General features: G+C 42.6%; 1 protein-coding gene and 1 long non-coding RNA gene across 3 annotated transcripts in view; one reads left to right on the top strand and one right to left on the bottom strand.

The window, feature by feature from the left end:
- The window catches only part of CYFIP1 (cytoplasmic FMR1 interacting protein 1), a 75361-nt gene extending 55663 nt beyond the window's left edge, over positions 1–19698 (bottom strand). Inside the window, exons 1-3 of one of the 2 annotated variants that reach the window (XM_048324743.1) lie at positions 19545–19698; positions 1130–1253; positions 475–564 (exon numbers count right to left, since the gene is read on the bottom strand). In XM_048324743.1, coding sequence (XP_048180700.1) covers positions 475–564; positions 1130–1246 — 207 coding nt within the window. In that variant the 5' untranslated portion in view covers positions 1247–1253; positions 19545–19698. The remainder of the gene's footprint in view (positions 1–474; positions 565–1129; positions 1254–19544) is intronic. The other variant, XM_048324732.1, reaches the window with a different exon arrangement.
- Positions 19699–19738: 40 nt separating this feature from the next.
- On the top strand, positions 19739–22940 carry LOC125336361. Its single transcript, XR_007207734.1, has 2 exons — positions 19739–20062; positions 22569–22940. It is a non-coding gene; the product is annotated as an uncharacterized LOC125336361 (long non-coding RNA).
- Positions 22941–24337: the final 1397 nt, after the last annotated feature.

The following is a 24337-nucleotide window of genomic DNA, read 5'->3' as shown; positions in this document are numbered from 1 at the left end:
CACATGCAGAGCAATTTTTTACAGGGCAAAGGAGAGGTACAACAATATCCATACAATCAAAACAGGTTAAGGAGTAACCATATAATTTTAAAAGTAGATTGATGTAAACATACATAACTTTCAGTAGCATCTGATGATAAGAAAGCATTTATGCTTTATCTGCCCAGTCCACTATTTGTGAATAGGCCTCTAGAATTATAAGACATATTATTCCTAATTTTCCAAGAACACCATGAAAGAAGGGAATCTTTGAACAACATTAGTTGCTCAAGAGGAAACACAATGTAACTTTTTTTTTTTTAAGTGTGTTTGAAGAGAAGAAAAGCCATACACTTTTTCATCTTACCTCCTCCTGGAAGTACTGTAGGTAACCTGTTTTCTGTGACCATAATTCTTATAATGAACTGCAAGAAGACACATTCCTATCCTTTTATTCTAAGTAAGACAAAAGTGTATATCAGAACATCTACTTACCATGCTAGAATGGACTGTAGCTTGCTCAATGTATCTTGCAATCCCAGTGACAAATGCATTTCTGTCTTCAAAATTAGTGTTGAAGTTTGGCTGCAGAGAAAGGAAAACATGGAATTAAGTCTTCGGTAGCAGCATCTCTCCTATGAAGGAAAACTGAGAACCTGGCATTTTTCAGCCCAGGAAAGAGAAGACTCTGGAAAACCTTATGGCAACATCCAGTACCTAAAAGGGCACTCTGCAAGAGAGCTGGAAAGGAACTTTGTAAAAGTGCATGTAGTGAGAGGACAAATGGGAATGGATTCAAACTAACAGTAGGTTTAGATTAGATATTAGCAAGAAATTACTGACTGTGAGGGTGGTGAGACACTGAAACAGGTTGCTCAGAGAAGTTGTGGCTGACTCATCCCTGGAAGTCTTCAAGGCCAGGTTGGATGAGGCTTTGACCAATCGGGTCTAGTAGAAGGTGTCCCTATCCATGGCAAAAGGGTTGGAGTACATGATCTTTAAAGTCCCTTCCAACCCAAACCCTTCTATGATTCTATGAAAAGAATTTTTATATATATTGCCAATATAAACACTTTAGTTTTGGACAAAACGTACTCTTTATTAGCAGCAATGGGAAATGGAAAAACTTTTTCCTAAAATCAGAAAATACCTGGTAAAGAAGAGATGATGGTGGGGGCTCAATACATGGTTGCTGATCTGGCAATGGTAATTCCTCCAAGAGATCCACATTGGACAAGGCATCCTCCAGCGTTACTTGAGCAGTCATTTTGCACCTGGTTAGAAAATACATACATACATATAGATATGTAGACATATACACAGAGATATAACTTCATATGTCTTCCTAGATACACAGTAAACAAATGAGTAACATGAACAGCAGGGAACTACCTATATTGTGGGAAATGAGAAGTTTCCCTTCAACCAAAATGGAAGGGAAACAGTCAAACAGAAACTCAGTTGATTTTCGAATACAAGGTTAAATAAAACTTTTGAGACTAACACCCTTGTCCTTCCTTTTAGGATTTGAGGAATGTTTCTCTTCCCCCACTGCTGGACACCAGAAATACACCAGAGCTACTACAACCACATCATCATCAGGAGACCAGTCTGTTAAAAGGTGCCAGCCGTCTCCAGTGTTTCATGTCCTAGGACGTCCAGACCCGCTTTGGGGAGTTGATGATAGACCTCTCAGGGCCATGGTGATCTCCATAAACCTTTGACTGCTGCCACTGCATGGGCTTTTGAACCAAGAACAGCAATGGGAACAAATCTGTGACCAGTAACCAAGCACTGCAACAGGCTGCCCAGAGAATTGTAGACTCTCCTTCACTGGAACTTTTCAAGAACTGTCTGGATGCAATCCTGCGCCATGTGCTCCAGGATGACTCTGCTTCAGCAGGGAGGTTGGACCAGATGAGCCACCACAGTCCCTTCCAACCTTACCTGTTCTGTAATGTTGTGAAAATTTAGGAAGAAAACGTGGGGTGGAACAACTCAGTCACCCACTTTTTTATAATGATCTACTTATTCTCCTCAGTGTAGAGAAAAAAATACTGATTTTTAAGGTAATATCTCTAATCAAGATGTTTCTTTTTTTTTGCAAGTTATTTTCCCCCATTACCAGAGAAAAACCATACACCTGTGATGCAAGGAGCAGCTGAGCACTGGCCTCAGCTCTAACCAGGAGGGAAGGAACACTGAGCACCCACATCCCAGAGGAGCAGGATTCTGCTTGGCATGTGTAACCCCCATGGACCTGTGCTACCCCCACACACCGGGAGGGTACAAACAGATCCCAATGCAGCTTTGACAAAAACTCGCTGCAAGACAGCTGGTATGGGCTGGTGATGCCACCACTCCCTGCACTTTTACTGGCCTGGCAGAAACATCTCCTCACTTTCTCTTGACAAATTACAGATTCCTGGGGAAAGACCCACAGAAGCAGCAGCTTTACCTCCAAGGAAGGGCTTAGCTGACAAAAAAACAGAACCAAAACCCAAACCCAAGGAGAGACAGCAACCAGGAGTGATTGCCTATCTATCTCCAGAGACCAACCCTGTGTACCAAGCCATTGCTGCAAAGCTAATGTACCACATATGAAGAGAGGTTGCCAACAACTTTATAAGCAACAATCAACAGAAAGATTCAGAGGTTTGTTTCTTCTTCAAAGCCCAGCCCAAACCTTGCTCCCAGCCTGAGCATATCAGTTTTTGTTAAAATAAATAAATAAACAAATGCTCATACTGCACAATCTGTGATCCTTGCCAAAAAAGGGATGAAGGACTGGACTGACAGGAGTGCTGCCTGGCAAACCTGTGCCAGGATGCTTGCCCAACACCTGCCTACACCCAGATCAACACAAGAACCACAATTTTTCTCAAATTAGAGACCAGCAAAGAACATGGTGTCCTCCGTTTGATAAATAAACACATGCCCAAAAAATTCCGTGGCTGGGCAAAAGTCCTGTGAGGAGGTCAGACTGAACAGTTTTCCTCTAAAGGAAACTGAGCCGCCAAAAGTCAGGACATCTACAGATGAGTCTCTCTATGGGTAATTTATATGTGAGTCTGAGTATCTATAAATCAAGCTTTAGCTAAAAAAATAAACAGTTTAACTGAGAGGCTCCTTCCAACCTGAAGCCCAACCTCTTAGCCCACCTGTCCAAGTAGAAACTCCCAGTAGTGCAGCTGCTCTGGGATGTGCCAGTGGCAGGATCAATGGGCCCATAGCCCTCTCCCCCACCAGGTAGGCAAATGGCCACAAAGCATTGGCTCCAAGAAAGCACTACAAAAAATGTTCCAAGACCCATAGTGAAAAATGGCCAGCCATTCCACACCAAAAACTACTGCAACTATCTGTCTAAAGGGGAGGAGTCACTGCGTGCAAGGAAAGTATCAGTACTCTCTCCCCATCTCCCCAGTCCACCTATCTTCCTTCTCCTAAAACATGAATGACTCCACCAATGACTTGGGCCCCTGCTGTAGAATAGAGCCAGGCATTTGCAAAAGTCAGGCTCCTGACTTGTACTTCCTCAGCACTACAAGTGAATATTCTGAAGATGTGGCCCGTACATCCCAATTCTGAAAGCACACCTGCATGCTTTTGGCCTCAACATTCACAGCTGCACAGGAATAATCCTCCAGCATCAGCTTTCTATGTTCAGACTATGAGACATTAGACTATCTGTGGATTTTTTTTTTTTAATACTTAGAAAACAATTTAAAAATCAAACCCAAAATCCCAGCTGACTTACACTGCCATCTATTTAATAGCACAAGTCTGGGAAACCCTCACTAACAGGCCAGAGGCACAAATAAGAAACAAAAGCTTCCTGCTGCCCTCCATGTTGTGAAAAGAAAGAAGGGGAAGGAACAGTTTTTGAAGTCCTTCAGCATGATTTCCCAAACATCAGCATTTTTCAAAGCAGGAAAACAAAAGCCATTGGGCATAGACAGCTGTAAATGTGCTCTTGTTTGAGGTTGCTCGCTCACAGCTCTGCTTTGCAATTTTGCCAAAGGTATCCACAGGTGTTTTGTTGGCCAAGTTCAATGTCCCTGTTCTCCAGCCTTTGCACTCCAGTATCTAGCAAGACATGAAAGAGGAAGCAGCTTCTTCCTGCCCAGCTTCGACACATTTGCAAACATTGCGAGAGCGTTATTCACATTTCCCCTCTGCCCCCTCAGAAGTGAGCAGAGGAGGTTTGACAACAGCAACGGCAGGAGAACAGCTGGAACTGGTTCAGGGTTTTTTTCTCCTTCTTTATATTTGTTGATAAAACAAGCTCCAAAAGACAACAGCTGTTTCTCATGTACAGGGATGAAGGGCTGGCAAAACCAGAATTTTTTTCCCCTTAAGCTCAGAAAAATTAATTTAAGAAAAGCTGAAATTCCCAAGACACAAAATTGGATAGCTTTGCCTCCATAAGAGTCATGAGTTTTTAACAGATGAAATTACTGGGCAGAAGAGCTAATATTTTAACAGATTACTTTATGGCAGAGAACATAAGAAACTTCAAAGACCTATTTAAAAGTTTGATTAGGAGTTTACATAAATGAGAACAGACTAATATGCTGTAGTCATAATCATCATTATAGTTATACCAGGACACTTACCCAAACTGAGAACTTCTTTCTTACCAAATTCCTACAGTGCTGTTTTCAGTTCTGTACCCATATAAAATTTTCCAGGACAGATTTTCTCAGGTAGAAGACATGTACGCTCTACTATCTTTTTCTTTTTGGATTATGACTCATCATTAAAGCACTAAAGTAAAAATGCACTCCAAGAACACGTTTTCCTGGTTGTACACAACACAATTAGTAAACATTCACCATTCGTTATCTGACATTCTCCCTTGAGGAGAGAGAATCACATATACCAGCAAGCTGTTTCACTAAATTTTGGTGTTTGATGAGCACACACAGCTTTCTAAGCAGGGGAGAGCAACGCCTGTGCTGATTCTCAGTTCCTTTTTCCAGATTTTAAAGCAAGAAAATCCCTGTCTCTAAACAAAGTTCAGCCTTATAGTACCAAGTCCCACCATGTCCAAGGATCACAGGTATCAGATCGAGGGTTTGGGGTTTTTTTAATAGGTTAGTGCAAGGCCACAGACTAGCTTAAACTAGGATATCCATCTTTTTCTTCAGTTGTGAAGGAGATGAGCACCACATGGGCCTGACCTGCTCAGAAGAGCTTGTGCTGTGGAGAAGCACACTGAGCTGCCTCTCTACCATTTTGTCCATGTAAAAAACCAAGCCAAAAAAAGGAAGCACTTCTAGCACTGTCTATATTTTGATTTCACTTCAGAACTGGATTATTATTGAAAATATTCACAAAAAAAGAGTTGGCAATCTTTTTAAAACGTCATAAATCTGTACCACTGCTCTCGGCCACGCAACTGTGTGGTAAGCAATGCCCTGCTAACAATATTGTTTTGGTATTTAGAGGAGATGATTGTCAGTTCCAGTAGAGGTACCGTTTCCACATCTCCATCCTTACAGAAAAATGTCTAAGTCTTTGCAGAAGCTCTATATTCTTAATTCCAAGCACATCAGAAAACAGCCAGCATGCATGTCTCAGCCATGCTCTTTTGGGCCTCCTGAAGCTTCACATTATTTGGAAGAAAATATGAACAGGAGCATATCACGGGGAAAAGTATTCTGGACAAAAAAAAATAGAAAACTGATCAGAAGAAATAATAAGAACTACAGAAGGCAAGGACTGAGAAAGCAGGGAATAGAGAAGAGAGCGTTAATTTCAGAATCACTGTGAGAGAAAGGATTGCTGAAACTATTCTGTTCTCAAACTTACACGTAAAAAAAATCCCCCAAATTCTAGACTTAAGTAGCTATAACAACAAGTTTTTAAGCTTTTTTTCAGTGACAGTTAAGCAGGACTCAGCCTATAAATAGCTAAAACAGGAAAAAATATGCTTGATGACACAAGATAGTTCTTATACATGTTCAGCAGCAGTGCACACAATCCAACAGATATTACTTGTAGCTAGCAACCAAGTTATAAAAAAACTAAATACGGGTAAAGCAAATGAACTAAGGTAACTGTACCCTTATTGAGATCTTCTTATAAGTGCAGAAATTACCATACAGTTCCTCTTTAGCCTCTGGCCAAGACTTCCCAGAAATGTCCTCTAATGGTCTTATGAATCTACCCAGCTGAGTTTCAAAAAGACAGTGATTCCCAACATAAAAGTTGTACCTCAAATAACTGGGTTTGATGATATCTATTTATTGGTGAACAATAAAGCTCTCCACCACAAAAATTATCAGATGCAATGTTATGGCTGTGTTAGACCAGATAGGGAGATGATGAGGTTGGTACCATGCAACCCCAAAACATTTTAAAAACCCAAAAGGTATGTTGAGTATCTTGAAAATAAACAGGGAAAGAATGGAAACTCCTTGGAGAATACAAGTACATATGCCATTTAAATTACTTGCAAACTGTCATTATCACCTGTACTAAGATCGTCAAGAGAACATTCCCACAGAAAACTGATAAACAGTATAATTCAGTCCTTTAGTTATAAAAATAAAGGTAGAGAATATAAAGCTACAGTGGAAGCCAACTTTTCTTCAGAAGATTTAGCCACAGCAAGCAGAGGCATTTACTTTATGACAGTTCTTCCTTTACTTCATGGAGTTTGGAGTAACAATGTTAAGCTTCCCTGAAATAAACAAAAATAATTAAAATCTAAATACCACACCTGACAGGCACTTTGTTCCTTTGCATCACTCACTCAAAGGTTTGACACCCTGAGGACATCTTAGCATCCTCACTTTGAAATCTCTAAGGATTTATCCTCACACAACCACCAGAGTGGGAAGACAGCAGGCTTCCCTCTTGAAGCACGGTGGATTGCAGCAGGTAACAATCTGGAAACAGATTTCCAGGTGTTTTTTTGCTGTCAGCTCCTTACAGTACATCTTCCAGTATATTGCTGCATACTGGAAATATCAGTCAGTGGACACACCAGTGTCTAGTGATACCACATGCTCATCTTGTGCCCTGAAAATTAAACTTCCACGGAAAATGAAAGAAGAGTTTTGCTGGTATTACAGCACGGGAAAGATCTGAGTGAGCAGTCAGTGCTGTGGATGATTCCTCCTCCCAGCACCAGTATCATACATGGATATGCAGCAACCAGCCTCACCACCCAGGGCTGACAAGGTTCATCTCATTTAGGCAACAGTTCAGCTGTTCAGGGACAAGGATTTCCTTCTATCATTAACCTCCAATAAAAATAAAAGTATAAAAGAGACAGCGATATAAAGGAACACACTTTCTTCAGCTAAACTTCAGCTGAACTACCCGAATGTCCCCAACAGTCTGAGAGCAAAGCAAGTGTCTGTTCAGCTGCGTCTTCACGCTGCCCTGGCACGAAGTGCTGCAGCAAGCTAAGAGGGGTAGATGAAAAAGTGTTGGATGAAATAAATTGCCTTGAATCATTCATCCCACTTTTTGGACTGACTCTGAAAAAAGGTGTTGTAAACTGCGGTATATCCCATCTGCTCCTGAACGAACATCCCCATGGCAGTGACAGCAGAGCGAACCTCTCCTGACGTCCTGTACTCTTCAGAGCAGCCCAACTACTGCTACTGTCTCTTTTGACAGACCCTCTCCCTCCCTGCCCCAAAGCACACATCCCAGCACCTCCAGCAGCACTTGGCCAGGCACGTGGGAAGAGCTGAATGGGCAAAGATTTAAGTCACTGCTGAGTCTCAGGGTGAGAAGAGTCAGAAAAATATCAGCACTGGCCTTACTTCACCATTCTTGATACCATGCTACACACTATACCAGTATCTTAAATACACCTCTTGGGGGAAAAAAAAAGAAAATAAATTCTCCACATCCTTTTAACCTCATTTAACCACAAGCTCACAGAAAACTGAGTTTATGTATGTAAATGTAGCATGCATCCATTCAAAATGCAGACAGTTACACTTCCAACAGCCTGAAACAGTCCAGGAAAAACATATCCTATGGTCGTCATAACTGCAGGGCAAGTTCCCAGCCCTCGAGAGCGGAGTTTGGGGCCCCTGGTCACAAAGGGTTGGATCAGCAGTTCGGGGCTGCAGCTGGCAGCCAAGGGCCTCACACCACACTCTGAGCTGGGATCAGCAAAGCCTGACCCGCTTGAGCACAGTTTCTCTCTCTTTCCCCAGGCAGGAGAAGTTACCAGAGAACATTCAGAGACCTGTGAGTGCAAATGCACGAGTAGGACTGATGCCATGAAGATTTTTTTGCCTTTTCTTTTATACCCCTGTTATACCTTTTTACAGCTTCTGTATTCCTAGTGCTTTTTCCCTACATTCTTGGACTTGTTTGTCAAGCTAAGAGACTAAACATTTTAGAAGCTTCGTAGCTAGGGATCAGTGTGCCCCAGACCCCAAGGTCCTCTCCAGAACACATTCTGTAAACCAAGATAGAACCATCCAGGGGAAGGCTCCTTGGGGAGGGGGGCTCACTTGAGCCTCTCATTGGGGAATCTTGGACAGATATGCTAATTAGTAAAACCTATAATGTTATACCCAATGTTGGGGGCACACTCGGCGGGGTGCGTCTCGATGCATATGACCTGGACGTGTGCACCTAAGGATCCTTAAAATAAATACCAAAGTAAAATCCCTTTTCCCCTTCTAACCATGTATGACTCTTGATTTTAAGACCAGGAAAAGGCATCAGGACAAGCAGATGTGCTCAGCACACCCCACCTCCAGCTGCACCCAGGACAGTGTAAGGCCTAGAAACCAGCATATAAAACAGCAATAAAACACATGCAAATACTAGCTCAAGAATGCAGCCCAAGAAAGCAGAGGTGGTTTGGGACATCCAGGGAATTGGTTTTGGTAAGAGCATTCTCTATGCAACCCAAAAAGCTCTCCAACACTGGAATTTTAAGTGGAAAAAAATTATTTCATATTAAAAATATGGAGAGGGATCATGCCAAAGAGTGAGTTAATTAAGGTGGAGTTTCAATGATGAACAAAAATTTGTGGACTGTAGAAATTTTTGAATATTTTCTGACTTTGCAGATGAAAACAGTGTTTCATTTGACTGAAAAATGATGTTGGGAAGGGATGCCCCATGCCTTTTTGCAGTCCACTGGACACATTTTGTTTTTAAATAGATGCATTTGATCTCCAAATGCTTGTACATGTTCCCAGGCTCAAAATAAGACAAAGAGGAAGCATGTCTGTATTTTAAACAGCAACTTCCTTTGACATTGCCTCTCTTCTTTCCCAAGACTGCAAAAGCAGAACCTTTGAATCTTAGATTAAGATTGCCATGCAATCCATTAATTGAAATATGTATCCACATGAGTGGTTTTGCCTAAAATAAATAATTCTATATTAATAGTAATATAAATATTAATAAATAATTTTAAAATGTCTTTTGCATAAATAAATAAATCAATCAAAGCTTACCCTACTTAAAAGCACAGAATTCTATTACAAAAATCAGGGAAAATTTTATGTACTGCAGTTTAAGAGGAAGAAGACAAGCATATTATTTAAAAAAAAAAAGAAGCAAAGATATTCCACAGTCCACACACTGAAAGAAAGAAATTCAAATGAAAGTATTTTTAAAGAGATGATTGACTGGCCTGCTGAATTGGGCTCTTCAGGACCAACCTCAGTAAACTCCATGGCAACTAATGACAACATTCCCACAAGAATAGAATTGGTTGGCACAGCAGCGGAAGTTAAGTTTTATCCCTATAGCAACACAACATTTTCAGGTTTCTTGTGTCCCATTGTGTCATTCTCCTATGCCACTGGATTGCAGAAAATCAATTAAATCATTTTTCTATTAAGGAAATTTGATTCAATATTCTGCGTAATGTTCCTACTCAAGTTAAACCATGAGATTCCAATCACAAAGGGCCCTTGTAATGAGAAGAGAACAAAAGGAATGGATTCTCTCTTCCAAGAACAGCACAGCAATTACTAAAATATTCATATTTATTTCAAACCTCCAAGATCTCTCTCAAAAACTCCCTTTTAGTTCTATTTTAATTAAATTTCAAACACCTCAGCTGTTCAGCTGCTTACCTATCAATTCAGACTGAGCAGAAAACATTTTAACACCCTGATAGCTAAAGCACTTCAGAGAACAGCACCACGATGGATCTTCTCTGTTTGAATGCTCTTTTTGTGTGCTCTGGACAGCACAATCTGCCTTTCTGCCAAGCGGATCAGCCTAAGATGTTCCTTTTGGGACTGGAGCTCCCCTTCGTTCCTAAGCAACAGATTTGCATAAGCTGAAGGAGCAAAGAAAAATGCTTTTCACATCATTTACTGGCCTGCCTGATTAAAGTAAAAGACAGAAGAAAGCAAACAGCAGCTGACAGTCCATTGTGCAACAGATTTGACATACTGTTAAGCTTTCAAAAATACATCTGCAATTGGAATTTTAAAAAAGGCTTAATACGTGAAAAAGAGAAAAAAATTCCAGCACTGAATTATCACATCCAAACATTACAGCAAGTCCCAGAAGAATGGCCATATAATGGAAACAATTAATTTAGCATTAGACTCCTACAGGGTGATGTGGCTCACATTAACTGCTTTGCCTTGCCCTTGCTGGATGGATGCAGGGAGGAAAGCAGGCTTCCAAAAGCAGGCACAGACTAGGAGAAAAACATGAGGCTAATAGCATGGATTTTTTTTTTTTTAAATAAAATCTCAGCTTCCTAAATGAAAAGCCCTTTGTGTTCAGTCATATGCAAATTTTTCATGCAATCCACACTGCTACCTGTCCAGCTTCTGTCCCCTGCAGGGAAACATCCCAACAAGCAACCCCCATCCCTTCCATCTCTTTACACAAGCAATGCCTGTGGTACAACTTTGCAAACAAGGTTCAAGCGCCCAGCGATACACTGGTCTTATCACCTGGAAAACTGAATTCTGGGCAGTATCAGTAAGCAACAGCAGCACTATTAATGCAACCTAAAAGCCACACTTCTGGGAGCCAGTACTGTTCCTCCCACAGGATAATCAAGGTGAGAAGGACACCACTTCTAAGGATGCTGTCATGCAGCTGAAATAGCTTGCTGGCACATTGACCACTGGGACTCAGAGGACAATTGGTTATGCTTGTCAAGTAACTTCCCTTTCAATATCCTGGATGAATTCAAGCACTTTCCTATAAAAGGAAGGTCTGACACTCTACTATCATCACAGCAGGTTATGAATGGGGGAGTCTCAGCTCTTTGGATGAAGCCTAGATCAAGACTGGTGAGTCACGGCAGTCCAGAATTGCCTTTCCCGATGCCTGCCGCCAGGTGTATGTCTACTAGCTACTCCTTTTTACAGCATCAGTAAGAAAACTCTCCCACAACTAGGGAACACAGTGCAACCCTAGCACTCTTGTACCATAGCATTAGGCTGGAGTCATTGTATTTTTCCTGCCAAGGCACCACAAGAGTGAATTTATCTTTTCCTGCCATGTTAGAAGCCAGCAGGAGCACATGGACAAGCACATACTAATTCTACAGCAGCGGCAGCTGCAGTAGATGATGTTGCAGCAAGTAACAACCAGGTATTTCGAATGGCAGCCTGGCCAGTACTACGCATCTGTAGCATCATCCCACATCTTGAAGCTTTGGAAGAGAGATACAACTTCCTGATGTTAAAATATAGGGTGAAATGCTATCCCTCTGTAGGAAGCTCAAGCAGAGGATGCACACACTCCAATGAAAAACTAATTCTGTTCATTCCACTTATTTTGAGAATCCATTGCAATGGCATAGGAGAAGCCTAAGCCTCCAAAATTTGCTCCAAAAGCATCCCACTCAGATGAACAAGGAGGGAGGGCTTGTCTCTGTATTTTGTCCTGTAACATGCAACCCTCTCTGCAATAGCACTTGCGCTACAAGAATTCACAGAGGTATTTTGCTTGGTTTGTTTTATCTGTGAACCTAAGTCTGAAGTCCAAGATATGTCACAAATGTAAAATAAAAAAAAAAACTGCTGTTGGTGGGGCTAGATGGCTGAGAGGGTTTGCATTGATTTACTAATTAATTCTCACAGAACTGAGTTAGTTCTGAGTGAACTAACTAACATAGAGAATGAACCCCCTTCTGCAATATTTGGCCTCTCTTCAAACTGCAATGAAGTTAAGAGATTTAAGCATTGTTTCATTCTAGGTTAGGAGTGCTGAGATCTGTCTTGCTACACTTACTTGCCTTACCCTATTAATACTCTCTGGTATTACACCTTTGAGTTGCACCATTTCACCTTCTTGACCAACTCCCTCCCCTTCTCTTTTTTGTGTTCTTTTCTTCTTACCCAGTTCACTCCTCTGCACCCCTTTTTAATCTTCTCAGTTTGCTGCCATTTTTGCATTCTGCTGATGCTGCTCTCTCCTGCAGCTGTTCTCAACAAGTACTTCTTCTGCACTTCTGTTCCTGATCCTGCTGCTGCATGGGTGGTAGGAAGCAATGCTGCACAGCAGTGCTCTGGATGAGACTGAAGTCTAGCACAGAAGCTAAGCACTGAAGCACAGCACCTAGAGCATGTTCAGCAGTCATGAAAAGCTCTCTCACTTCTTACAAAGCTAACACTCTCACTGTGAACATCCTGCAAAGAATGAGAAAGGGAGCGGCAAGAGCAATAACCACCCCAGAAAGCAGAAAGGAAAGCAAGTTCACATGAAATTAACCTGGCATAGCTCAGGATGAAGTCTTCCATCACAGATTGCTCACACCTGCTCAGCGTGGGTTTCCTTGGCTGCCCTTTGTGTCTAATAAAGAGAGTGCTGGTACTTTAATCAAAAAGGGCACACCTGTGTGCATGGGCTGAAAGGAGCTGGGGATGGGGGACTGAGCACCCCAGTGAATGGAGGACTGTCACGTTACAGGTAAAAGAGATGAGCTACAAAGATGGAGAGACAGACGAGTCTGGAGCCTTCAGATTTCCTTCTAAGCAACAACACAACCCCTCAGCCTTAGACAAACTGTTTATTTAGAATAATGGAATGGCTTTGGTTGAAAGGGACCTTAAAGACCAACCCCTCTGCCATGGGCAGGAGCACTTTCCACTAGAGGAGATTGCTCAAAGCCCCATCCAACCTGGTCTTGAACACTTTCAGGGATGAGGTCCCCACAGCTTCTCTGGGCAACCTGTTCCAGTGCCTTACCACCCTTCACAGTCAAGAATTTCTTCCACATCTTTCAGCTAAATTTCGTCTCTCTCAGTTTGAACCCATTGCTCCTTGTCCTATCACTACAGTTCCTGATAAAGCATGTAAGTTCTGTACTTTCATTTCACAACACTGGAGAGAAATAAAGAAAAACAACATTGTTTTCTCAAGGGAGGGGAGGACAGCACTCTCTTCCTTAGCCCAGTTACAGAGATGGTTGCTCCACGGTCAGTCTTACAGCTTCTCAGAGGAGTCTGCCTGGCAACACAGCTGCCTGTGGGAAGGACACACCCACCACACCACTGCTGGGGGCAGCTGTCCAGGCAGGGGCAGCCCCCCAGGTCTCCCATCCACAGTGTGCCTCTGCATTTTGCATCCAGCTCCATCTTACAGCACATGTCCCCCAATGACACCACAGGCATTAATTACATCCAGTGCGTTTTTTCAATGCAAGCCTGCAGCTGAAGATCTGGCTTCAGTGTTGCCTTACTTAGAGTTTAAAAATTGAACAAAGGCTTCAGTAAAAATGACTCCAAAACAGAGGCTGTCTGCTGTCATTCCTACTCCTTCTCTATACGTGTAAGTACTTGGTAAATCAACAATACAATACTCTCCACTTTCAGTTAAAAAAAGTTACACAGCTTCATCTGAAAAATAAGTTGGAAGACATTTTAGGCAAATTTGTATTATCCCTGCTTACAATAGCTTTTTATTTAATATCTAAATCAGTACGATAGAATGTACAATTTTGCAAAATTACAGTATGTATAAAGAAAACAAAAACCAAACCAACAGGCTTCAGAAGCTGTTAAAAAAAAAAATCTACCATGTGCATTTCTGTGAGAAGAGGATGAATCAGACAAGAAGTAAGTCATGCTTTAATAGTTCTATTAAAGAAACTAAGGAAATACTACAGGACAGGGTAGAAGAGAATCATCTGTAATATTTTATACAAGAAAATATGCAGTTTCAGTGAAAATTCATCCAAAGCTTTACTTCAGATATCACCTGACAAGCACTCACATCTATCTTGAGCCATGTGTCATGACAGTTTGCATGAACTTCACACTCAAAATGTATAATTCAATGTACTCTCCTTATTGATTTTATATCACTGAATCAACTTAAAATAATTAGAACTATACTGAAAGAAGGCTATAAACAGCTTCAGGTCAACAGCATTTTTATTTCCTGACAATAAAGTGTTCATGTCCCTATCAGAATTAAAGTATTTTAAAATGGAGTACAGCACTAATATTTTTATCTAAACCCTGGAAACAAATTTCTTGTACAGGTGTAGTGCATAAAGCAAGCATCTCCAAAAGCACCTTGTGTCAGTTGCACAGCTGCAATCATTACTTAGCATGTCAGCTCTTGAGACTCATCTCCTAACATTGGTTTAAAACCAGAGTACTGGTTTTTAAATCTATTTGTTTCTAAAACCAAAAGCACCATTTAATTGTCGTTCTTTTACTTTAGAATACAGTAATTCATAAGAACATTACTGAGACTCAACCCTGCTAATCATTTGCAGAGAGTCATCTAGTAAGCATAAGTCTACACACTGCCTGAATTCTTAAGATGCCTTTCAGTGGAGGGAGGGGAGAGGGAATGGCATTTTCTACCTCCAAATGAGCAATTATTGGCTTTAAAAAGTTGATTTGTCACTCTATTACCTCCTGACCAACACTGCTGGAAAGCAGACCTGCAAAAACCAGCCATGTGAAAGGCTTGCTGAAAGACAGACTGTTAAACTGAGAAAAGCTCCCAGTGTCTGGTTCAAGCAAAGAGAAATCATACAAGTTCACCCCACAAATAACTGCTTTGTAAGCTAGCAGCACTCACAAACCAGGAAAAGGAGGGCACCACAGCCTGCTGCCGTGGCATTTACCTCTGATGAAAGCAAGAACACAAGTGCACACATGTTACCTGATTACGTGAAATAAGAAAAGCTTTAGTAAAGTTAACAGGTAGAACCTCCCCTCTTGAGGAGGGCACTCACTTTAAGCTCTGCCTATGCCAGAGCACCTGTCCTGGCAACACACAGAGAACAACCACCCAGTTAAAGAATACCATGTTCACTTGTACTTCTCTGTAGTCATTGAGAAGAGTGTAACAGGGACTTCACACATGACTAGGAGGGCTGCAAATCTACAGCACACCACAGCTGGCTAAATCCCACACAGGGCGTGCCCAGCAGGCAGCTAATTTAGCAATGAAAGGATTTCCACCCCGAGAGTTCTCCCTGAGCTCACCAGGCCATCAGACTGATGCCCTGCTGGGGTCCCTGCCAGCAGGAGCAGAGGTCTGGCAGAAGGAAACAGCTACAGAAAATGTGGGGAAGGGATAGAGCAGCAGGACACGAGTGCTGCTCCTCAGGGGCAGGGACCACCACCATCTCCCAGCTGGGAAGGCTTGGGGAGATGGGCTCCCTCTCCAACACCCCAAGCCAGATCTGTGCTCGACTCAGCTGCCCACAACCTTAAATCACCTCTCCCACAATGGTGTTTCTGCAGAAAGGCTACACAACTATAAATTCACTTGCCGTTTGCTGATGGTCTGCCTAAGGGAAAGGGGGTTTCTTCTGAGATGGCAAATGCCTGATGATTATTTGTGCCATACCAACCTTTACCACAACTCTACTTTTTACAGTGTAAGTCCAAGATAGCCACTTCTCCCCAAAAACACTGAACTGTGCAAATACAGGATTTTCTTCACAAATACATACATTTGTGAGTGCACATATATTTACAGACGTAATAGAGGTAGACAGTAAACAGTACATACTGACACAGAGAAAATCTTTTAAGTCTTATGAAGAAAACAAGCTTTAGGATTTTTGCCAGTGTGTTTACAAGAGATAAGGAGCTACCCAAAAGATCTTATAACTGCCAAGAGATAGAAAGATTAACTGCTATTTTGCAACCTCTGTCTTCTTGTAGCAAGTCTCATCAATGCATCATACATTAATTTTACCACCAGAAAGGCAGTGATGTGGATTAATGGAATTACGCTTTAACAAAGCAAATCAATACGCACTCTGTTATCGGTATTACACAGCAAAGTGTGCCCCCGAGCCCTACTAATGTCAGCTTCTAAGGGCAGATGTGCAGTAAAGAAGAATCCTGAACTGACGTATGTAGCATAAAATATAAAGCACCATTACCAAGCTCCCAGGGAGTTTTTGCAGGTATACAGTCATATTTCGCAACGTTGAAATGTCCTTCTTTCATGTTACTGTCTCAGTTCTACATAAAAGCTAAGACAATGACAGGTGGCTTTTATTTGTTGTCTGTTCAAAAAACAATGTAGCCAAAAAGTATCAGGATACCCTTCAAGAGTAAGGTCTGCCAGAAGCCACTTGTAACAAGGTATATGTTCTACCTATCAAAAAAATTACAAACCTGTTACATTTACTACTCCCTCTTTGCCTTCATCCCTGAGAACACGCCGGCAGGGAAGATGAAGACTGCTTTAAATGAATCACATTCCCACGCACATGGATGGATCCACTTCACTGGCCACTTGCTCCTGGGTTGTGCCAAGCTTCTGCAGCATCCCTAGGTAAACAAGCACTTAACTTGGTTCAAGCACAATTGCTTGTTAAGTTGGGGCTTGCCATAGAAGCTGCAGTTATTTTAAAATGTATAAACAGTGGAAATTCACAAGCTCACACAGTCACTGGTTTGAGAGCAGTGAAGTCAATCGCACAGCTGACTTCTGACTCACCAGGGTAAAACGTGCTGCCCAGCATTCAGTTTACTTTACTTGTTGGTACAGCAAAGGAACCACCGGAAGAACTTGCCCCAAGAACACAGGGCAAAAACTATGCAAATGAAAAACGTAAAATGAAATGCACTTGATATGCACATAAATAGGCATGGAAATTATATTAAAATTATTTTTTTCTTGTACAGCATTGCAAGCAATTCTAGCAGCTTTCAGGCCAGGGGATGAATCCAACTGTTTCCACAAAAAAGAGCTTTGTGGGGATTTTTTTGTTCCATCTTTTTGGTTCCAACCACTCTGAATTTTCCACCTCAACCTGAATATCTCGGAAATCTTTGAGAAACAAATTTTAAAATAAAAATCAGACTATACTGACAAGAGAGTTACAACAAGATTTTAAAACCTACCCTTGGGAACATAACACCTTCCAAGGCAATTCTCTCCCAGAATGAATAAACAAAGCACTATCCAAAATTTAAGGAGTATATCTGACAAACATCTAATGCAGAACAAAAAGCTGGAACAGATATCTGGTAATTACTTAATTACACTATAAAGTCAGCATAATGGACCAAAAGAATCTGTTGGTTTAAGCCCAGGGGACAACTGACCATTTCCATCTAAGGCAAACTGAAGAAACAAGAATTTTGCTAATGAATGCTTTGAATATTACAGGTACATCGCTAAAGGACTACGAGGTTTTTTTATGAGTCACATATTCAGAAGTTAAAAACTGAAAAACCTGCATTGTTTGTGGAACATTCCCTTTCTTATAACATAGTTTGTTGTTTTTTGGGGATTTTTTAACAGCTCAGATAATTTGGCTCCATTTAAGTTTAAACGCTGTGATATCTACTAAGGGAGAAATTTTAAATTAGCAGAGCTGAACATATTTCAAACACCACTCCACTCTCCACATCAGGACCCTCAAAAGAAACTGACAAACCAAGACCTGCAAACAAAACAAAGTCTTTCCCATCTTCAAACAGGGATGTTGGGGGGGTGGGAGTATTTGAGTGTTTTTCTAAGACTCTGAGAGGTTTATTCTCAGAATAAATAAATTAGCTGTGACAACCAAAGCACATCAGAGATTTTTCCATCAAGTACACAGTCCCTATCAAAAAAAGAAAGAAAAATCATTCTTTGCTGCTACAAAGACTGACTGATGTACACTTTTAGAGGGCAAGCCAAGCAAGCTTTGATGATACTGGGGTTAAGCCTTCCCAATGCTGTACAGACTTCTTCCAAATTCCTCCTCCTCCCTCCTGGCAGCTACAGAGACAACTGGCTGCCTACACCAGCCAGACTTCACAGACCAGTTGCCTAGGAAAGCTTAAAGAGCCTTTCGCATTAGAACAGGAAAAACTCTGTGTTTACAAAAGTAAAAAAGTTTTTTAAAGGTAGAAGTGGGACTTAAAGGAAGTCAAGAATCAGAACTTAAGTAAGGAGCAGCAATGCTTTTTCTATCACATAGCTCAGATGTTCTCTGAGCATAAAACCGTTTAAGTACAATCAATAAAAACATAATTCAGAGATTGCAGAATTGCATTACAGTATTATTAGAAATTCAATTTTGAGAAAAACACTACTCAACAACACTGCATATGTACATGTTTGGTAAGCTTATTATAAAAAAGTTATGCCAAATAAGTAACTGGAATGTAATAAGGACTGGAGTCGCTCATTAGTCTAAGCTTTCCATTTCCCACAGTTTACAAAGAAGCCTGGTATGACCTTCTAATTAAGAAGAAATTCCTCCAGCTAGCTTTCCTCCTCCTCCAATACATGCTCTCCAGACAGCACTTCAGGCAGACTGGCTACATCCCACAAAGACAACTTCCTCCCAACAGCCTTCCTGGCACAAACAACCATTTACACGTCTAAATGTTACTCCAACCTGCCATCAAACAGCTCAGGAATAAAAATCAAGGCAATGAGAGCCTACTGAAAGGCAAAAACGATTAGCAGAGATGATGATGAACTACAGGAATACTCAGAAAAATGAAGTGCATGTCTGTCTTCACCTTTGCTCATTAGAGGGGAGGGATGGGGTAGCAGACCAACCATCTGGGGATTTTCAAGCTTATAGTGCTGCTGTCATTACAGAATAGTTATTTTAACTGGATAATTCTCAGGTTCCTCATGAGGAAGTTATTCTACGTCGTTAGACAGACACGATAGATCACCTCCTTCTTCTGAAGTGGGGTATGAACCTGCATAGAGCTTTTTTTACTTTTATTTTTTCCCCATCTAACCCGCTCCAGGACAGCCTAGGAGGCAGAACTCTGACCACCCGAGTGCTGCAGACACACTGGCCACGCATGAGAGAGAACAAGCTAAACCCTACACCCAGAAATAAAAACCAGAAGTGGCTTATAGGTATAGGTAACCACCGTTGAGGGACCCTGACCCGCCCGAGGCCACGGCCGCCTGCCCGCCGCGCCCCGGGGCACCGCCCGAGCAGCGGGACCCCCGCGGGGCCGCCGGCACCTCCCAGCTCCGGGGAGCGCCAGGTACCGCGCGGGGGGATAAACAGACCCCAGATAAGCGTACAGGGCTCGCAGTTACCAGCGAGAGGGGCGCGGCGCCGCCCGGCCCCACAGCTGAAGCGCCCAAACCCAGGGGAGGGGGCGAAGGCAGCCGGGCGGGTCCCGGGAAGCGCTGCTCACCCGCTCTCCGCCGGCTCCCGGGAACGGCGCTGCCCGGCGGCGGGAGGAGCCCGTCTGTCTGTCCGCCCGCCTGGGGCCTCCGCTCGGCCCGGCCGCTCCGCTCCTGGGCCGCGCCCGGCAGGGAGTTTCCTGTCTGACTCACTTCAGCCGGGAGTTGCGCAGGGAAACACCCTTCCTGCCGCTCCAGCTCCTCCTCCTCCCGCCTCATCCCAAACCTGCCTCCCCTTCCCGCCCCCGGCAGGCTTCGGCCCCGGCTCCTCCTCCTCCCGGGGAGCCGGGAGTAGTCCCGGAGCTGCCGCAGGCAACGGGGCTGTGTCCCGGACTGGCCCTTTGCTTTTAATGAAAGCGACTTTTTCTATGCCCTAGACACGGGGCAGTCTGTCTCTCGGAACACAAATCTACGCGCAGGACGACCGTGCCCACTGGTACAAACCAGAGATAACGCCATCCGGTGCCCGCCCCAGCACCACCGCAAAGAAAACCAGCGCCCCAGGGGCACGGGGGGTCGGCAGTAACAGGTCAGTGGAGGGGTTTCCCACTTCATAATCGTGGTAGCATGGCGAGGGAAAGACACCAACCGTAAGGATGAAAAACCTAACCTTAAAAAAATCAAAGGAGATCGCGCAGGACCCCTTTAAACATCCTGCGGAGGGTGCTCAGGCCTGTGGTGTTTGTATCCGAAATAACCACACTTCATTAAAACCAAAACCATAAAAAACAGGTTTTTGCTGTTTGACAACCTCCCACTTTCACTTTTCTGTAAACGACACCAAACATATGGACTTTCTAATTTTAAAGGTTTCTTACTTTTTCCATGCAGTGTTCTCCTGTTTAAAGTTCAGCTTTACTTATTTGTTCAAGATTCCATCTGATGAACTTGACACTGCACCACAAAATCAAACTGCCCGTTCTTTTTCACTCAAGTTTGTCAAGATTGCTCTTTCCAGCCGCTATTTTATGGCAGAGAGAATCCACAAACTACTCTATGTAGGGAATAGTCACCTGAGAGCATGGGAACTTCCAGTTTTTCATCAAAGCCTATTTGCTTGTATTTGTCCGCTTTAAGTTGCATCCAACATTTTATTTACTCTTGAAAACCCTCTAATTATCATCAAACTGCACACTATTGCCCTAGCAAGCACTTTTAAGTCTCTGTTTTCAACAGCTGTTTAGGGGACACTGTGCTATTAATGATTTTTGTGCTGAGAACAGAATAATTAGGGCTTTACTTCCACTATTGGTTGTTGAGTTTTTCCCCAAAAAAGTTTGTACTGCCTCAAGTTTCTTTAAATAACCTTTTCATAATAGCATCTACAGGAAAGCCTTTGAAAAGTGGGGATAAGGTCCTAGACCCCCAGTTTTCATTATTTCAAGTATGATCTAATCCAATTATTCCACCCTTTCCATATCATCAAGAATTTCCGCAGCTTGTGGAGAAGTTATGCATCATTGCAAAATGTTATCATCACCATTTCACCATATCACAGACACATCTTCATAGCCATGGCTTTTTCCTAGTACTGCAATATAGTCTTTTCTATGAAACAGTTTTCTAGGTCATGGCTGCTATTCATCTCTGTCTGTATATATTCATAAGAATTTTGAGTGCATATACCAAATGAATTCATTTCAACCATCACAGCTCCTTAACCCAGCTCAAGCAGAAGTGTAACACAACCAGAGCTGAATGCCTTTGTTTCTGAACTGACGCCTGATTGTCTCCAGTGCACTCCATCCTATGCCCTTTTCTGCAAACTCTGCTTGGGACAATGAGCTTGATTAAGTAAATTACTCACCTCTGTAAAGCAGGATTTGTTTTGTTTCCTTGTCCTGAGCAAGTGCAAATTCAGAACAGCCTTGTCTTAATGCAACCACTCGGCCTAAATCAGCAATGGGGCATCTGGTACCAGGCCACAACAGAGCAGCAAGGACAGCGAAGTCGAACGCTCCCCATGAGATCTGATCAACAGCTGCTTGCCCCCAGATGGGCAATATTTCATAGTCTGCCAGTCTGTCCCAAGCAAGACCACCACTGTGGCTCCCCTACTTGCTGAAAGCCAGCTGGTGCCAGGAGCAGCTGCTTTGTATGAAAGCAAGACACTGCCAACTGGCACCATCCCGTCCAGGAAACAACAGCTAGTCCTAAGGATTGGCTGATGCCCCAGATCTTGCTATCTCCATCTAAATACTGAGTGGGCAAAGGACCTGCTTCCCCATTGCTGGGGCAATCTGCTTTTTATTAGCATTCCTATACACCAGTTTATAACAACCCATAAGATCATACAAAAGAGTAGATGATGGTACACAGCTACTCAAGATTTGTGTTGCTTTTCCTATTATTTGATAGAGGAATTAGAGGAGAACCACATTTTACCATCTGAATGTCTATGGTGTCACGTAACATGGCATGCCTATTGGAACCATTTAAATGAGCCCACCATCATTCCAGATGCCTGATTCAATTCTGTAATGCCCCCACAACTCCCTGTTCTTTCCACTTCAGTGGAACTGAAGTAGCGCAATGACAGTACTTGATTAAAGACGTTCAGCAGGTCCCCTCTTCTTCCCCTGCTTCTCCCTCTGCTGTATTCGCCCTTCTCAGTTATCCCTGCCACACTGAACACAGGCCTTCTAGGTGTAGCTGAAGATACATGTATCTACAGATTCCCAAACAAGTCACTGATACCACAGCCAGTGGAAGTTAGGTGTGCTTTTTATCAGGCTAGACTTAGGGCAGTTTGAGATCCTTTCTTGAGTGGAATTTATTTTAACCCATGCCTGTGAACAATCTTTAGGAAGATCTGTAACACTAACATATCATGCTCCTGGCAATTTATGTACCCTGCACCTAAACCACACAAGTATCAGATAATATGGTAGTAACAAGCTTAATGCAGTTGTCTGAAGACTAGATAAAGCCTTTGTTCAAGGCACTATGCTACAGGACAGCCATAGGTCTACTTCCTGAATTCCAGCTAATTTCACTTTATTTTCATTTTCCTTCTTTGGGCTTTTCTTTTCCAGGAGCCCACAGATTACACAGAAGAGTTCCATTCCACAGCAGCCAGAGAACTTCAACAGGAATCTTGTGGTTCTACCACTGGGTGTCTGCTATGTCTAAGATGGTGATGTTACTCTCTGGTTTTGCAGATATTTTGGTGTTTAAGCTTAACAACATATCTAGCTCTTTATTTATTTTTCTTACCTGCTGAGTTCAGAGATTTTTCATCCTCCAAAACGAGGTAACACAGGAAACTGTCATGACCTGACACAGAAAGGTATTTACAAAATCATGATACGCAATGGTCCCAATGACCTCAAGAACAGGACATCATACAAGAAAATACGTAATTGTCTATAAATCAGTTTAAAAATTAAATCCAATATCTGGCAACATATCAGCCACCTGTCCATACTCTAAAGAACTGGGTAAGATTTTTCACACCAGAAGTCAGCCCAGACTTGGTGTCATGCGTGGCAAAAGGTTTAAAGCTCAGCAAGGTTACAAAAATATTATATGCTTCCACACTACATACAGTAACCCATTGTTTCAGCTCTCAGGAGATAGGCACCTGTGCAGAGGGCACAGCACCTGGGAGAGCTGAAGCAAGAGAGACCAAGCATAAAGCAGAATTGCAGAGGCCTCAATGAGCAAAGTGAGAACCTGACCCCACAGCAAGAAGCCTACACCAGCTACCTAAACACATAACTCCTATCAGTAGCCCTCCATTTCACAAGGCCTTACACAAATGCAGTGATCTGGTCACCCATAGCTACCTTTAACTCCAGGGAAAGCCAGATTCCTACCCCCAAGTGCCCATGTCCTGCCAAGAGCACAGCTGACAACAGCAGGTGTGCTGCATATTCATAAATACTAATTAGCACATGATGACACCTGCAGCTCTCTGGTTCTGATCTCCCTCTTAGTGCTAAGTGACAGCACCTGAAATGGATCTGTGCAAGCAGGGTTCCCTAGTTCTGCTTTCCAGCTCCCTGAAGCACTAGACCAAAGCTCTATTGTTAACTCAGAGGGATTTAACTCTTTATGTGTGTACAATGGGCCCGTGTCCCCCCACTCAGCTTTCCAAGCCTGCTGCACATTGTGCTGCCAAACCACACCAGAGCTCACCCAACTCCCTGACAGACATTAACACACCTGAAATACTTTCTTGATTCCATTATGAATTACATTCATTTTGCTCATGCATGATATCAGTGCAGAAATTAGGGCATGTATGTTAGGCAATTCAGCCCCCTCACTCTTCACCCCAGCCCTGCCCCTCTGTCACTGGTAACTTCATTAGCTCTCTAGGCCCTCGGACCTGTGATCCTGTGCGGCCTTCCCAGCAATAAATGCACAGTGCAGCAACAAGACACTACAACAGCCAGTAAATACCAATTCAATCAGTGAGGAAAGGTTTAAGTGTGCAAAGTAGTACAAGAGGAAAGCTGAAAGATTTGCAAATCTTTAGTTAGTAAGATTAAAAAGCACGTCAGAGGAGTTTTTAAAATATTTTTAATCAGCCTGTAATTTAGCATTGCTATCTTTAATCCATGCTCCCATGGAAACCATCCAATCAACAACTGGTTGCTAACTTTTTTTATATCCAGAGTTTGACACAAGCAAAGGTCCTCAAGGACCTAGTGGTTAATTAGGGGTTATTAAAACTGAACAGCAAAGAAAGCACTGGAGAATTACTAAATCAGAGCTAAAATGTGGCCTAGAGATAACAGAAGCCCACAGGAAAAAAAACCAAAGGAGATGAAAGAAAAGTAATGAGTCAGATAAGGGC

Source organism: Corvus hawaiiensis, chromosome 2 (genome assembly GCF_020740725.1).
Source record: "Corvus hawaiiensis isolate bCorHaw1 chromosome 2, bCorHaw1.pri.cur, whole genome shotgun sequence".
NCBI classification, from domain to species: domain Eukaryota; kingdom Metazoa; phylum Chordata; class Aves; order Passeriformes; family Corvidae; genus Corvus; species Corvus hawaiiensis.
This window is presented reverse-complemented; position numbering and strand designations above follow the sequence as displayed.